The 15,861-nt window shown below is 31.5% G+C and overlaps 3 protein-coding genes across 3 annotated transcripts; 1 reads left to right on the top strand and 2 right to left on the bottom strand.

The window, feature by feature from the left end:
* Window positions 1–324: 324 nt before the first annotated feature.
* LOC112721130 (uncharacterized) lies at window positions 325–2,830 on the bottom strand. The gene is made up of 5 exons (XM_025772201.1): window positions 2,706–2,830; window positions 2,071–2,153; window positions 1,839–1,981; window positions 1,562–1,708; window positions 325–1,224 (listed from the first exon to the last, which is right to left on the bottom strand). Exons 1-5 carry the CDS (start codon window positions 2,828–2,830, stop codon window positions 325–327), a joined length of 1,398 nt encoding a protein of 465 aa, XP_025627986.1.
* A 170-nt stretch (window positions 2,831–3,000) lies between these two features.
* Window positions 3,001–4,047, bottom strand: LOC140176057 (uncharacterized). Its single transcript, XM_072205912.1, has 2 exons — window positions 3,807–4,047; window positions 3,001–3,572 (listed from the first exon to the last, which is right to left on the bottom strand). Exons 1-2 carry the CDS (start codon window positions 4,045–4,047, stop codon window positions 3,001–3,003), a joined length of 813 nt encoding a protein of 270 aa, XP_072062013.1.
* An 8,176-nt stretch (window positions 4,048–12,223) lies between these two features.
* On the top strand, window positions 12,224–15,444 carry LOC112720533 (probable LRR receptor-like serine/threonine-protein kinase At4g37250). Its single transcript, XM_025771498.3, has 2 exons — window positions 12,224–14,078; window positions 14,614–15,444. Exons 1-2 carry the CDS (start codon window positions 12,239–12,241, stop codon window positions 15,297–15,299), a joined length of 2,526 nt encoding a protein of 841 aa, XP_025627283.1. The 5' UTR covers window positions 12,224–12,238; the 3' UTR covers window positions 15,300–15,444.
* The last annotated feature ends 417 nt before the right edge of the window (window positions 15,445–15,861 follow it).

The following is a 15,861-nucleotide window of genomic DNA, read 5'->3' as shown; positions in this document are numbered from 1 at the left end:
AAAATTAAATTTTTCACTAATGATAAACTTACCATATGTGCTAAATGTACATATTAACTAAATCTTATTGTTTATTATTAATTAACTAGTGTATGAAGCCTTGCTCAGCAAAGAAAAATTTATAAAAGTAAAAAAAATTATATGTTTGGATATTTAAAAAAAAACACAAAATAACTATTATGTTAAGAAATTTATAAAATTATTATCAAAATCAAAGTTTAACTTAAAAATAGTGAGTAATAATCATTTTACACTTTTTTTAAGTAAAATAATTATACATTGATACAGAATTTAAAATAAAATTAAAATATTTATATTAGAATCCTATTTTTTCAAAGACTTCTCTATAAACAACATTGAGGTTGAATTTACAGACATTCCTACGTGATTCATAAGTAAAACTTTTAAACATTTCTTACTCTTAACTCTTGAAAGTGCCACATTTAGTTGGCCATGTGTTAAAACTAGTTTGGACAAGTACAATCTAACATGAGATAAAGTTTGTTCTTGAGACTTATTAATTGTCATGGCAAACGATACTATTATGGAAAACTGTCTTCGTTGGAATCTAATTGAGATGGTTTCATTTGTTGGTACCATATTCATTCTTGGAGTCAAAGCAATATGACCAACATTGTTATCTGTTAAGACTTCACATTCTATGACATGATTTCCAAGCTTCCTAACTTGTAGCCTTGTATCATTACAAAGACCACTAGATTGGTCAATATTCCTCAGTAACATCACCAGATCACCAACCTTGAGTATTAATTTATGTGGAGGCAAACCAGAGCAATTTATGCTATTCAGTAATTCAGGACCATAGAGATCTAGTTGACTCTTCATATTTCCTTCATCCATACAAATCGAATCCGAACTAAGATATACTTTTTTTCCTCCAGGAATGATAGCCATCAGATGGTTGTTGACCTCTTCAACGATGTCCAGCGTGGGAGCCAGTATAGTTCTTGCTTTGAAAAAATCCTTTGAGGACATGTTATCCAAAATATTTGGATAAGAAAAATGAACTAACTCATCAAATGCTTGGTCCGAAGAAGGAATAACAATATCTCCTGGAAGACATATCTCAGATTCACCATCCATATTGTCACATATTATACCATCACAAACTTTCAATAACCACTCACCAAATTGCTCTGTCTCATCTTGATCTGAAGCAGTCGTCCATATAGAGAGTCTCATGTTTTTTGTTAGTTTGAGTACCTGACAAAACTTCCAAAGGTAAGAAGAATTCACGGTTGAATGAACGATATCTTATCTCGATCCTCGTAAAATGACAGGAAGAATTTGTCTAAAGTCTCCACCTAGTACAACTACTTTTTCTCCAAAGGACAAATCTTTGTTATATGTTGGAGAAAACCTCATGATATCACCTAAACATTTATCAAGCACTTCATAGCAGTACCTACTAACCATTGGAGCCTCATCCCAAATTATAATTTTGGCTTTCAACAGCAGCATTGCTTGAGGGAGAACCATGTTTGATGTTACATACAGAATCCTGAGTTATATTCAGCGGTATTTTGAACCTTGAGTGTACCGTTCTTCCATTGGGAAGAAGTAAAGATGCAATACTACTTGAAGCAATGTTTAACACAATATCACCCCTTAAGTGAATCTCAGCAGATATAAGGTTCCAGAGAAATATTTTTTCAGTACCTCCATAACCATACACAAAGAAAAATCCCTTCATCACAATACACAGCTGTAACAATTTTATCGAATGCATATTTCTGCTCAGGTGTTGCGATGGCTAACATGTTTGAGGCATTTTTCTATAAATCATCCCTGTTAAAGTTTAGCTCTTCCCTGATAACCTTTTCGGTTAACAAAGAACTATCAACTTCAAATGTTAAAGGCATAGGAGGATAGTCTTTCAAGGTTTTACCATAAGAATGTAAGATCTTGTCTATATCCATTAAGCACAACTGATTAATCTCATCATCTGACATGGTTAACTCTGCATATTATACAATATTGTAAAAATTCAATCAAACTAAAAATGATCAATAATAAAGAACTTTTATAATTGCAATTATAAAAACTCACCCCTCATGTTCATCACGGTTCTTTGTCGATGCAAAATATCATCTGAGAGTTTATGCCAACATCTATCCCAGACATGTTCTGGTCTTGAAATATTGTTGGATGTTAATAGAATGACAAATAACCTTCTAACATATGATCCTGAGGCCCACAAGCTTGCTTCCTTAATTGCATCCATGAATTCTCTGTCATCTTGCAAAAGTCCAAAGATGAAGCATGCATCTCTATACGTAGCATAAATTGTTTCTCCTACTATTCTTATATTTCAAAAATTCATACATCCTCTTTGAGTATTCAAGAGAAGTCGTTGGTAATATTCTTCGGTATTTGCTGCAAAAAACTTGGTTAGAATCCCACTTTTAAATTGCTAAATGGATTAGGCTATGCGATTTCAATTATTATGTAGCTATACATCCGCATAAGATTAATTTTTCTAAAAAATATAGAATAATTCTAAAATTGTGTAATCTACAGATTATAACTACTGAAAGTTATTTGAACATTTGTTTTCTAGTGTAGATAAATCGAATAAAATGGACGTGGGGTACATGCTGTTAAGATTTTAAATTTAAATCATCAAATAAATAAGATCAAAATTGAATATAAACTCGTCATTACATGCAAGTACATGAGTCAACCTTCCAATTGCGAAGCCTTGCTTTTGAGGAAACCACTTTAAAGCATCGTCCTTCCAAACAAACTTAGTTGGAAACTCAGCATAAGTCAGACTTCGAGTATAGGGATATGACATGTTCGCCGCCATCCATCCCAAAAACATGGACTTGAGATATTACTTTTTCGATGATATCATTCACATTAGAAGTTTCACTATAAATCACAGGTTGCTCATCCTCCAAATAAAATGGAAGTCTAATCACAAATGGTTCTTTCTCTTGGATTTTGTATCCAAATAAACCAGACTGCCTCACATGCCTAAATGTACCTACAATCGTAGTAATTTCTAATTTTGTCAACAACTTGTGTGGCTTCTGACGGATCACCAGTGTTGTATAGAGTAGTTGTTATGCGGTCATTGCCCTTATGTACATACTTAAATAGATACTTAATAGAACTTGTTTGGCATATGTATTCCAGATTTATGTGACACCCAAACTTGAGCAACAATTCTGGATTATAAGCAACAATAAACTTATTGTATAGTACGCATTCCCTTTTATTCACTGTTCGACTGTTATCAGTATGCCTATATTTGAAAAATTCGACTTCATTAATGAGTGTTCGTTGTCTAAACTCTTTGGGATAAAACTTTGAACAGGGTCCATTCTTCATGCAAGGTGAATTCTTGTTGTACGGACCACATGGACCATGTACCATGTAATTTTGAACAGCTCCATGTAGATTTGGCCTTTCGTTTTCATCAGAAATCTTAACTGTTATATGTTTGTTTATATCATCTGGTGTTTGTGGCTTGAACTCGATACTCATGAATAAAAGGATATGTGCATGCGGAAGCCCTCTCTTTTGAAACTCTATAGTGCAAACATCTGAAAATTGAAAAAGACAAATGAGCAAAATATTACAACATAAGATTTTAATAAGGTGTTGTATAAACACAGACTTACATCCCAAAATTTTGCCAAAGATTTTTCCCTCTTTTAGGTCATCAATCAAACCATCAAGTTTTATCTTGAAAACTCGACACAATATAACAGGGCGGTTTTCTACCTTCAATCCAATGGGAGTCACTTCTCTTTTTATCTCATCTTATTCAGGATTACAGGTCATAGTGATAAAATAGCTAGGATATCCTGCATATCTGCAAATTGCAAATGCATCTTTACAATTATTCATCATGTACCTAGGTCCACCGGTAAAAGTATTGAGAAGAACGATTCTTCTGCCAAACTTTGCAGCATCTACATTCCCGTTTATAAGACTTTCATGCAGATATTTGTATTTATCAATCCTCAACTGTGGTTGTTTATACCTAAAGAATTTTAATCTCTCTGATTTCACCATTGTGTAGGCATCTACTAGAAACTGTTGGAATAATCTCTTTGATATCAAGTATTATATACTATAATAAATTATATTGATATTTAAATATCTAATCAAATCAATTAGTTGATATAATTAAGTCATATCAAAATACTTAAAAATGCACCGTTCTTAATTAAATACTATCTATACTATATAAATCACACTTAAATCTATTTTTTGTGCGTATATAATTTAAAGTAATTTACAATTTATTTGATTGAATATTATAATATAAAATAATTTATAAATTAACGTTAATTCATATATAATATATAATTAAATTTAATAAATTTAATTAGAATAAACAATAAATTATTTATTTTATTTTAGATTTCATAAATGAAAAAAACTAATTTACTAATATAATGAATTACAATTAATGTAGTATAATTAATTAAGTAATATAAATTATATTAAATTATATTGATATTTAAATATTTAATCAAATCAATTAGTTGAAATCATTAAGTTATTGAAATAAATTGTATTGAATGAGTTAAAATAATTAAATCGAGAAACTCTTCAGAACATCCCACATCAGTTCTATTATTAAGTACAGAAATTCGATTTTTATATAACAGAATAGATAGATATTTTGAATTAACACTTTATTTTTATACCATTAAAATTTAGAATTTAATGCATAATATTTAAGATTCAAAATTAATTGCTGACATGGGGTTGGTATTAATGTTTACTTGTCTTTTTGTTTTAAATTGCCTGACTTGGATGCGGGTTAGTTGGCATTTTGATTTGCCTAATATATGTTCCTTGCATAATTCAGAGCAGTACTATGGGAGCTAATTTTAGTTACACTGGAGTCAAAAATCTTAACCGTTCATTGGTTTGGTGCATCTTAGATCATCTCCATAATCTAATCTATTTCTTGAAGCTACCTTTTTTGGTCATCCTCCTTGAACAGCCATGGCCACCAACCAATTCTCCTTTCTAGTAGCTCTTAATTAGCATCTTTTTATATGTGGGAATTGGGAAGAGAATATGTATATGTGAATTAAAGAAAAGCACAATGTATATACTTTGCGAGCCTTTTTAACCTTTTAGGGAAAAAATGGATGCGATCTAAATAAAAAATAATTAAAGCAGCTTTTACTATTAGGGAGCTTAAAGTAAAAGATGAATAAACTTTAGTCTAAATCATGTTGGCAAATTAAGTTTCATTCCCTCCATATTAAAATAATAAAGCAGGTGTTGACCTTTTGGATCTTGGATTTAATCAAATTTTAAAGGGGGTAATTTATTTATTCTATTAAAATTCAAATCTTAATGTTAAAGATGAACTTATTTAGTTCACATAATATTTACAACCAATTTTTTTTATCCATTTTAACAAGTATATTTAGCAAAAATCGAATTCAAGATAATTTTAACAAATATATTCAATAAATTGAATTCCAGATTTAATTACATTAAAAAATATTCAGTTATATTTTGAAAGTGGTAGTTTCCTATACTTTTTGTTTTTGTGCAGATGAACTTTTGAGGTATAACTTATCTCTTATATTGTTATAATATGCTTTTTTTTAAATAAAAATAATTCGGACATAAAAAAACACAGTGAATGGTATCCTGCAAAAACACTTTCTTTATCATAATTCTTTATTTAAATATTAGGTCAATAAAGCTGCCACCAAATATTTAAAAAAAAACGCAAAACAGGGAAGCTAATAAAGAATATGATGACAATGTTGTTATAATGCAATCCCATGTGTGGTCTGAAAAATCTGAATGCCCTACCTATAATTCCTCAAGTGTGAAACAGATATACTGCAAGATCAAAACTGTTTCCCAGAATTTGTATTGGTGCCACGTTACTACTAATCTTAGGCAAATCTATAGCATATGTCTATGTTTCATAAACTAACACTAAATTATGTGAACAGATAGGTGGTGATTCGTTTGGTTTTTGTCCTCCGTCAAAAAACAAAAAGGACAAATCTTTGCACAGAATCGTTGTACAAAATAATTATTTTGGGCAAATCCTCATCACTGTTACGGACTATAATTTCATGGATAATTAAGGAAAAACAAAACTGTATGTCACGCTGATTAGTGAGCATAGGGCTATAGCATTATAATTTTTAACATTATTGATTATTGATTTGTATTATGTGTTGTCAGCATTGCTAATCAATGGGACCGTGCTTTCTCGCGGTAATGAAATTCAATGGGGTTGTTCCTTAGACCTTAATACTATTATTACTATATAAGTAATAACAACCATATATAGCAATATAATACTTACACCCGTTATTATTATTGGTGACCCGCCACTCCGCCAGTCAAATTGAAAATGGTGGCCATTTAATTGAGACCATGTTTTATATTTATGTTTTGTCTATCTATTTTCTTTTTATCCCTTTTCGTTCATTCAATGAAAGATTTCATATAATAATAATAATAATAATAATAAATCTTAGGAGCCAGTTATTGTTACCAACTTTGATCAGCATTTAGGTAATACAAGTGTTAAATTATTTTTAATATTGATTTATGTATGTAAATTTTAATAAATATAAGTATAAATTGTGTTGATTTATATGTATAAATTTAAATAATATAAATACAAATTATTATTAATTAAGTGATGATCTAATATAATATTTACTGATTAATAAAAAACGGAAATAATAATGACGTTGTGACTTGTGACGGGGTAATAGCATCGTGTTTTGGGACCCTCTTCAATAATGGTACTACTAGTCTACTACACTATATGTTTCTGCTAATTCCATTCATAAATTTATTTATTAAGAAAGAAAAAGATACAGTAGCTAGTGATGCTGATCTTCCTTCCGCTTGTGTGTGAACCAATCTCGAAGGTAAAAATATCAAACTAAGGTTATTTAACAAAATAAATTATTGGTCATGAAGTCTCATGCATGATATATTAACTATAATGCATAAGTTTGTTTCTGGTGTCAAAATATAGATGTTAAATTTTTTTATTATTCTTGTACTGTGAGATCTATACAAGATGAATGATTAAGATTTTAATATTATATTTCACAAAAAACACAAATTTTAGAATAATTATTGGTATAAAAAGACTCATAATTAAACATTATTATTTAACTAATAACTAAAGCATATTCATCACCTTCATATTTTATGGTCTCGCAAGTATTTCTCACATTATAAGCTATAGGTAGATTTTTCATTTATACTCAGGTCCATTTGAAAAGATTTAAAAGTAATTTTTTTTTAATTACAAAAAAAAAGTAATTTTTTTGAGATTTTGATTTATGAAAGTAGTAGTATTAATGTTTGGTGCGATTTTTAAAATTAAATTGTAATTTTTTAAAAAATTATTTAAGAATTTATAGAGAAATTAAAAAAAATAACTTCTCTTGTAATATTATTATTTTTTATCATATTTTTATAAAATAATTAATTTTAAAATAAAAAATCTAAATACAAAATAATTTATTTATAAGTTATTTTTAATATAGTTATTTATTATTTAAGTTATTTTTTAAAAAAATAACTTAATCAAATTGTTTATCTAAACTGAACCTTAATCTTGGTCCAGCAAGAGTAAAGCACAAAAAAAAAGAAGAAGTATAGGGAGTATGTACAATGCGTATAATGGAGGTTTAGGGATGTAGAATATCAGATGTTTATTATCCCTTGTAGCTGCATGGTTATTTTGAATAATATAGGTGTATTGTGTTTAAAAAATTAGTAATATTTTATCTTAAATGTTTATTTTTTAACTCATATTGGACCAAATAAATAATTATTGTACAAATACTCTATTAACTTCCTAGCGAAATTCAAAAACAAAAAATCGAAAAACAAATGCCAATTGCCAGCGATGACTCCATTAGAAAGTCGTACCGTTTTCAATTTATCCACAATAAAGTATCAAAGTTCTTTTTGATACTACAACCTAAGAGATCGATAGTAGTAATTAAATTAATTAATTAATTAGATACAGGGATTTGATCATTCGAGGATTTTTGAAGTCAATCACTCCCAAACACCAAAAGAGTTAACACGAATCTCACAACTCTACATGCATGTCTACTAGTGAAAAAGATGCTATTCCCCGTTACTCCACCATTAGGGAGTCCTAGTCCTACTAGGAACTAGGAAGAAAGAGAATACAACGTAACAACCGCTACATTGAGCAACAATTAATTAATTAATTAAGAATAAAATATATTTTTTATTTTTAATATTTTTTAATTAGTTTAATTATTATTAATTTTACTAAATTTTTAATTAAATCTTTATATTTCTTTTAATTAAAATTTTGTACTGTTTTTAATTAGATTTTTTTTATGTAAAAAACATTAAAATTTACCGAAAATATTTAGATGCTACATCACTCAGGTCATTAATGATTTAGACGAGGTCAACGACTAGGAATATTTTTTTATCAAATTAAAAAATAATTGGAATAAAATTGAATGAAATTAAAATCTTAGAGATATTTAAAAAAATATATTAAAAACAAAAAACATACTTTAATTATTAATTAATAACAATTTTGAGCTCAACCATAACTTATAACCAGCGTACACATACCGGGAGAGAGGAAGAGATCACCAATAAAGAGCATATTTGTAAGAGAGGTTTGGTTTTTTGTAGAGCTGTTTGTTTATCCTACAACCTCCCATTTTTTTTAAGAATCTTGTTAAGATATGTTTTAAAAAAACAATTAAAAATTAAAAAAATATTATAATCGTATTACTTATATATTAAAATTAATTATCAAATTAGCAATCAGTATAAAATATACGTTAAAATACAAAAAATAAAATAATATTAAAAATAAATTAAATAACGTATATATTTATATAGACTGATTTAGTAATTTATTTTTAATGTACATAATATATATATACAACAATACTACATGATCAGCAAAATTTAGCATTTTAGATTAGTATTTGGCCAATAATAATTTGTACCTATATTTACAAGAATTTGCACATAAAAAATACGTAGTTTATACTTATATTTACTAGAATAAAAATTAGAGGTAACTACCAAATCAATACCCAAAAGATTCAAGCGCCGACAAAAATAACTCTAAAAAATGTTAAGGACAAAATAACTCTTAAAATATTATAAAATTTGACAAAAATAACCATACGTCAATTTCTCTTGTTTTCGTTAACAATGATGAGGTGGCAAACAAAAAGGGCAACATGACAAACTCTTTCCTATTTTTCACTACCAATAATTTTCTCTTTCTTCTTCGTACTCTTTCGTATCTCTCATTCTATCTGTAACGTCCATTATAATTTTTCATAAATACAAAGTAATTTTTTAATTTTCAGAATTATATCAATGAACACAAACACAAAATAATAAAATTCAAATTAAAATTGAATCATGTTTAGAATCTCAGCATCAAAATTACAAGATCCTTTAAAAAAATTGAAAAATAAAACAAAAACAGAAAAATCACAACATCCATTAACAAAAAATCATAAAAGAGAACAAAAAAAAAAGAATAAAGAAGAACGAAGAAATATACACACATAGAGGAGGAAAAGAAAAATAGGAAAAAAAAGGCGAAAAGAAGAGGCGACGACAAAGGAAAATGGTGCTGCTGCCCCTAGCTCTGGCTTACCGGAACGAGAGAGAGAGAGAGAGAGAGAGAGAGAGAGAGAGAGAGAGAGAGAGAGAGAGAGAGAGAGAGAGAGAGAGAGAGAGAGAGAGAGAGAGAGAGAGAGAGAGAGAGAGGATGATGTTGGCGTTAGCGAAAGAAACTATCGTCGCTAAAAACGAGAGTCATGGAGGCAGCAAAAGACGTAGCTCCTCTACTGCCATCACAATGTTGCCGTTGTCGTTGTCCACTGCTATCGCTGTCGTCTCAATTTTGCTCAGCAAACGCTCCTTCCTCTTCTTTACGCCTTTTGCTTGTCGCCGGAAAAGGTTGTTAAGAAGAAGGGTATGTGGCGCAAAAAAATGTAGAAAAACAAAAAAATTGCTGACAAACATTGAGATAATCACATGATATACGATAATTTCACAAATTGAATATGAAGAAATTGTGAAGGAATAGATTTAAGTTTGAGAGATAAAAATGAAAAAAATGGTGATTAAGATTATTAGGAATTAGAATTTCTTTAATTTTAAAATAATTAATAATATCGCATAATTTTTAGTTTGTCATGTCACTTTTTTCATTTGTCACCTTACTATTTTTTGTTAATAGAAATGAAAAAGATTGACATTTAGTTATTTTTGCTCAAATTTTAAAATTTTTTAAAAGTTATTTTATTGTTAACATCTTTTAAGATGTTTTTTTATCTACTTTTAAATCTTTCAAATATCGATTTAATAATTACTTCTAAAACTTATTTATTAACTAACAAATTGATATTTGTGCTAATTAAATTTCGACTAAAATTATTAAAAACTGATGGAGTCTAAGATTTCCATGTTTGAAAATTTATTATTATACTGTACTCTCAAAATATTTCTTTAAAGCCCAGTAAAATTAAATATTGAGTTAATAGTTAAAATCGTCTCTAAAAGATATTTTGATCTCCATTTTGGTCATCGAAAGACAAAATTAATCGAAATCGTCCCCGAAAGATACATGACTTGGTCACGTTAGTCCTTCCGTCAGTTTGATGATAATGGATCACGTTAAGTGCCACTCAGATCAGTGATACCTGGCACACTACGTGTCAGATCAGTGACACGTGGCACACCACATGTCATGTGACATATAAAAAAGTTATTTATAATCAAAATAGTCATTGAAAGTTCAGACGTAAGTCATTTTCATTCCTAAAATTTTAAAAATTAATCAAATTAGCCTTATATAATTTTTTTATTTTTTCTTGATAATATTAAATTTAAAATATTTTTTGATACTACTAATTTTAATAGAAATGTAATTGACAAACAAAAAATTAGTAATTGTATCTTTTCTTCTTAAAATTTTTTTCAATAAAATTATCTCACTCATTTAATTCTTCTCAAAATCTCTCTTATTCTTTTCTATTATAAAACCTTTTTCTTATATTATTACATTTTGCTGGAATATATATATATATACTCAAAATTAAAATGCATGTATTTGTTAACCTAAACAAAGTTATAGGCTCAAAATCAAAATTTATGTATATTAACCTAAATAAAGTTATACCACTATTTTTTTCTACTACATCTTTTTTTTTTCATTACGGTATTACTTATATATAGGGTGTAATGGTAGTGATATTAAAAGTCAAAATTCAAGAAGATCCACAAATTTTGCTTCAATTTCAAACTTTACAAAATATTAAAATTTGTTGCTTAATTATTATTGTTATTATATATGCTAAACGAATTGCTTCTTAAGCGTACTACATGCAAAGATCATAATAATTTTTTGTGTGTTTCATATGTTTGAGATAGATTATATACTTTTTCTTTTAATATCACTATTATTACATCCTATATGTAAGTAATACCGTAATGAAAAAAACAAGATGTAGTAGAAAAAAAATAATGGTATAACTTTATTTAGGTTAACATACATAAATTTTGATTTTGAGCATATAACTTTGTTTAGGTTAACAAATACATATATTTTAATTTTGAGTATATATATATATATATATATATATATATAATGTAAGAAAAATGTTTTAGAATAGAAAAGAATAAGAGAGATTTTGAGAAGAATTAAAAGAGAGAGATAATTTTATTTAAAAAAATATTTAAGAAGAAAAGATACAATTACTAATTTTTTATTTGTCAATTATATTTCTATTAAAATTAGTAGTATCAAAAAATATTTTAAATTTAATAATATCAAGAAAAAAAATTATATAAGGACTAATTTGATTAATTTTTAAAATTTTAGGGATGAAAATGACTTACGTCTAAACTTTCAAAGACTATTTTTATTATAAATAACTTTTTACATGTCAAGTGATACGTGGCATTAACCCACCACGTCATCATGCCACGTGGTATTTAATGTAATACGTCATCATCCAACTGACGGAAGGACTAACGTGACTAAGTCGTATATCTTTTAGAGACGATTTCGATTAATTTTGTCTTTCAAAGACCAAAATGGAGATTGGGATATTTTTAGGAACGATTTTGACTATTAATTCATTAAATATTTTATTTTATTTATTTTTTAATAATTAAATTATTTTCTTAATTCTTTTCTTTTTCCCCATTTCACATGGCCCTCTGTCCCCATGGCAATAAATACCCGCAACATCTTACCGTCCATTCTCTCTCCGTTCTCACTTGGAGAAGAAATGTGGCAAAATCATCATCATCATCTTCCTCTTCACTCTGTAAAAAAACCATGAGCAACCATCGCCACAAAACTCTTCCTCTTTCTCTCACTTCACGGTGGTTGAAAAACGTCCTTGCATTCCTTCTCCTCGTTACCGTTAACCAATGTTATGCCCTCACTAGAGACGGCGTCCTCTTACTCTCTTTCAAGTACGCCGTTCTAAACGACCCTCTCTCCGTTCTTGCCACCTGGAACTACAGCGACGCCACTCCATGTTCTTGGAACGGCGTTACGTGCTCCACCGTTTCCGGTAACGGTTTCCAGAACAGAGTAACGGCTTTGTCACTTCCCAATTCTCAGCTTGTGGGTTCAATCTCTTCCGATCTAGGCTCCATAGAGCACCTTCAAATTCTTGACCTCTCCAACAACTCACTCAATGGCTCCATCCCCGCTTCGCTATTCCAAGCCTCCGAGCTTCGGTCGCTGAACCTCTCTAATAACCTCATTAACGGTGTGCTTCCAGGTTCGGTGGTGCAGCTTCGGAATCTCCGGTTTCTCAACCTATCAGACAATTACTTGGCGGGAAAAATCCCTGATAATTTGTCAAACATGCAGAACCTAACCGTGTGTTCTTTGAAAAGCAATTACTTCACTGGCTTTCTCCCCAGCGGGTTAAGTTCCGTGCAGTTTCTGGATATTTCGAGTAACCTGCTGAACGGGACTCTGCCACCAGGATTTGGTGGTGACCAAGTTCATTACTTGAACATCTCATACAACAGGTTTACCGGAAGTATACCGGTTCAGTTTGCGGAGAAAATCCCGCGAAACGCAACTGTTGACTTGTCGTTTAACAATCTCACTGGCGAGATTCCGGACTCACCTGTTCTTTTGAGTCAGAAAACGACGTCGTTTTCAGGGAACCCTGATCTGTGTGGGGAACCTACGAAAAATCCGTGTCCAATTCCTTCTTCACCGTCGTCGGAGCCGAGAGCTTCCTCTCCTACTTCTCCGCCGGCGATAGCTGCGATTCCGAAGACGTTCGGTGATTCTCATCCGCTGGCGCCAGCCGGCGACGGTTCAAGTTCAAGTAACGAGAAACAGAGCGGTGGTCTAAGGAGAGGAACGATTATAGGAATCGCGGTGGGTGACGTCGTCGGCATTGGCATCTTAGCTATGATTTTCATCTACGTTTATCGGTTGAAGAAGAAGAGAGAAGTGGAGAGTGCGATCAAGGACGAAGCTTCTTTTGCGAGGAGCGAAACGTCGTCGTCTTCGGAGTCGAGAGGGTTCACAAGGTGGTCCTGCTTACGGAAGAGAGTAGAGGAGGAAAAAGAATCAGATAGCACGTGCTCTTCAGACAGCGACGTGGAAGCAGCACGTGACGGATACAACTACAACCAACACCAGAATGGTCGTCAGGAGAATTCGAAGCAGCACGAAGGGTCAGGGCAGCAGAACAAGACGGGGACTTTGGTGACTGTTGATGGCGATAAGGAGCTTGAAGTTGAGACGCTTCTCAAGGCTTCAGCGTACATATTGGGCGCCACTGGTTCAAGCATAATGTACAAGGCGGTGCTTCAAGATGGAACTTCCTTGGCGGTTCGTAGAATCGGTGAGAATGGCGTTGAGAGGTTCAAGGACTTTGAGAACCAGGTTCGGGTCATAGCTAAATTGGTTCACCCAAATTTGGTTCGTATTCGTGGGTTCTATTGGGGACACGAGGAGAAGCTCATCATTTATGACTTCGTTCCAAATGGTAGCCTCGCTAATGTTCGTTACAGTAAGTACTTCCATTCTTCATTCTTCACTCTCCATTTCTTCAAGCTTCACTTACTCCTGTGTATTTTAGTATTATAACGTGTACTTTGGCTAAAATGCGCCCTGATTCCACATAATGACGTTGACGGTGGAGTAGGTGCAACTGAACCCTTTTACTTTAATGCATAAATAGTCAACCCTGTCGTCGAGAAAGTAGTGCTACTGCTAATAACGATCGTTCTATGGCTTTCTTGACAGCGATGCGCGCAGCCCATAATTGGAAACAATTTAATATGCGCATTGTTTCTTTGCTCTTGTCAGCCTTCTTTCAAAATCTCAAGTTTAACTGAATATGTTATTAGTAATATCAATATGAATATCGCTGGTTTTAGTGTCTCTGCTCTGCACCAAAACAATCTTGCTTATTTCTGGAATTCTTGTGTTTAAATAGCCAGTAATTCTTTAAAAAAAGTAACTAAGGCACCGACTTTGGTCAGTGATTGTGGGTTGTGGCACCACGCTGTAAAGTAACTTACTTTGTTTGCTTGTAATGTCAGGGAAAGTGGGCTCCTCTCCAAGCCATTTACCATGGGAACTTCGTCTCAAGATAGCGAAAGGGGTAGCACGTGGGCTAGCTTACCTCCACGAGAAGAAGCACGTGCATGCGAATCTGAAGCCCAGCAATATTCTATTGGGCAGCGACATGGAGCCCAAGATTGGAGACTTTGGGCTCGAAAGGATTGTGACGGGTGATACTAGCTACAAAGCTGGAGGATCGGCACGTATTTTTGGGAGCAAGAGATCCACGGCATCACGTGACAGCTTTCAAGACATAACACTTGGGCCTAGCCCAAGTCCAAGCCCAAGTTCGATTAGTGGTGTATCTCCTTACCATGCTCCTGAGTCGCTCAGGAACCTTAAGCCTAATCCAAAGTGGGACGTGTACTCTTTTGGGGTCATGTTTCTTGAACTCTTATCAGGGAAGATTGTTGTCTTGGATGATATGGGCCAAGGGACTGGGCTTTTAGCTGAGGACAAGAATCGGGCTTTGCGGATGGCTGATGCGGCTATAAGACCTGAGATGGAGGGTAAGGAAGAGGCTTTGTTGGCTAGCTTCAAGTTGGGTTACAGTTGCGTGTCTAGTGTTCCGCAAAAAAGGCCACCAATGAAAGAGGTGTTACAAGTTCTTGAAAAGATACCATCGTCATCAACTTCTTCTTCCTCATTTTTTTACAGCCACTAAACCAGGATTTGCCACACTGGATTTGTAGAAAAAGATAAAAATTGTAGTTATGATTGACTAAAATAGGTTTTTGTGTTTTGTATTTGATGCGCGTTGTAATTGTTCCAAAGTCCATTGACTAATATATCTCTGTTGCTTGCACTAATTCATTTTCTAATTTTTCCAGGAGCAAGCAAAATCTCTCTTGTTCCCTTTTTCTTTGCTATCAAAACATTTTATTATTATGATTATTATTATTCTTATTAGAAAAAGAAAAAAAAATATACATCAAAGATCACATGGTGAATAAAATTTTTCATCAATAATTTAAAGGTCATTTTTAGCCAACCATATCATAAATAAAGGGTTAGTAACCCTTTATAACATGTAAATGGTTATTAGTATAGAAGTTCTATAAAGGTTGCTAACGTAAGAAGGAAAATGCAAGAGAGATTAACAAAAAGATTAGAATTAAACTAACTCTCTGGAATCTAAGCTTCACTCTCTATATATACAACTAGAATTAGACTTATATAACATAACTGATGTTGCCAAATTAGTTACAACAGTCTAATTGATTCTT

The sequence above is a fragment of the Arachis hypogaea genome, chromosome 11, assembly GCF_003086295.3.
Source record: "Arachis hypogaea cultivar Tifrunner chromosome 11, arahy.Tifrunner.gnm2.J5K5, whole genome shotgun sequence".
In the NCBI taxonomy this organism is placed as follows: domain Eukaryota; kingdom Viridiplantae; phylum Streptophyta; class Magnoliopsida; order Fabales; family Fabaceae; genus Arachis; species Arachis hypogaea.
This window is presented reverse-complemented; position numbering and strand designations above follow the sequence as displayed.

What these genes read in the sequence shown, in the direction of transcription:
- LOC112721130 (XM_025772201.1), bottom strand. Translation starts at nt 2,830, where the DNA reads ATGGCGGCGAACATGTCATATCCCTATACTCGAAGTCTGACTTATGCT. An exon ending in GTTCTTTGTTAACCGAAAAG is followed by an intron (nt 1,709 to 1,838) that starts GTTATCAGGGAA and finishes ATTGTGATGAAG; the next exon opens with GGATTTTTCTTTGTGTATGG. An exon ending in TTCTTCCCAATGGAAGAACG is followed by an intron (nt 1,225 to 1,561) that starts GTACACTCAAGG and finishes AAGTTTTGTCAG; the next exon opens with GTACTCAAACTAACAAAAAA.
- LOC140176057 (XM_072205912.1), bottom strand. Translation starts at nt 4,047, where the DNA reads ATGGTGAAATCAGAGAGATTAAAATTCTTTAGGTATAAACAACCACAG. An exon ending in CTATTTTATCACTATGACCT is followed by an intron (nt 3,573 to 3,806) that starts GTAATCCTGAAT and finishes TTCAATTTTCAG; the next exon opens with ATGTTTGCACTATAGAGTTT.
- LOC112720533 (XM_025771498.3), top strand. Translation starts at nt 12,239, where the DNA reads ATGGCCCTCTGTCCCCATGGCAATAAATACCCGCAACATCTTACCGTC. An exon ending in CCTCGCTAATGTTCGTTACA is followed by an intron (nt 14,079 to 14,613) that starts GTAAGTACTTCC and finishes TTGTAATGTCAG; the next exon opens with GGAAAGTGGGCTCCTCTCCA.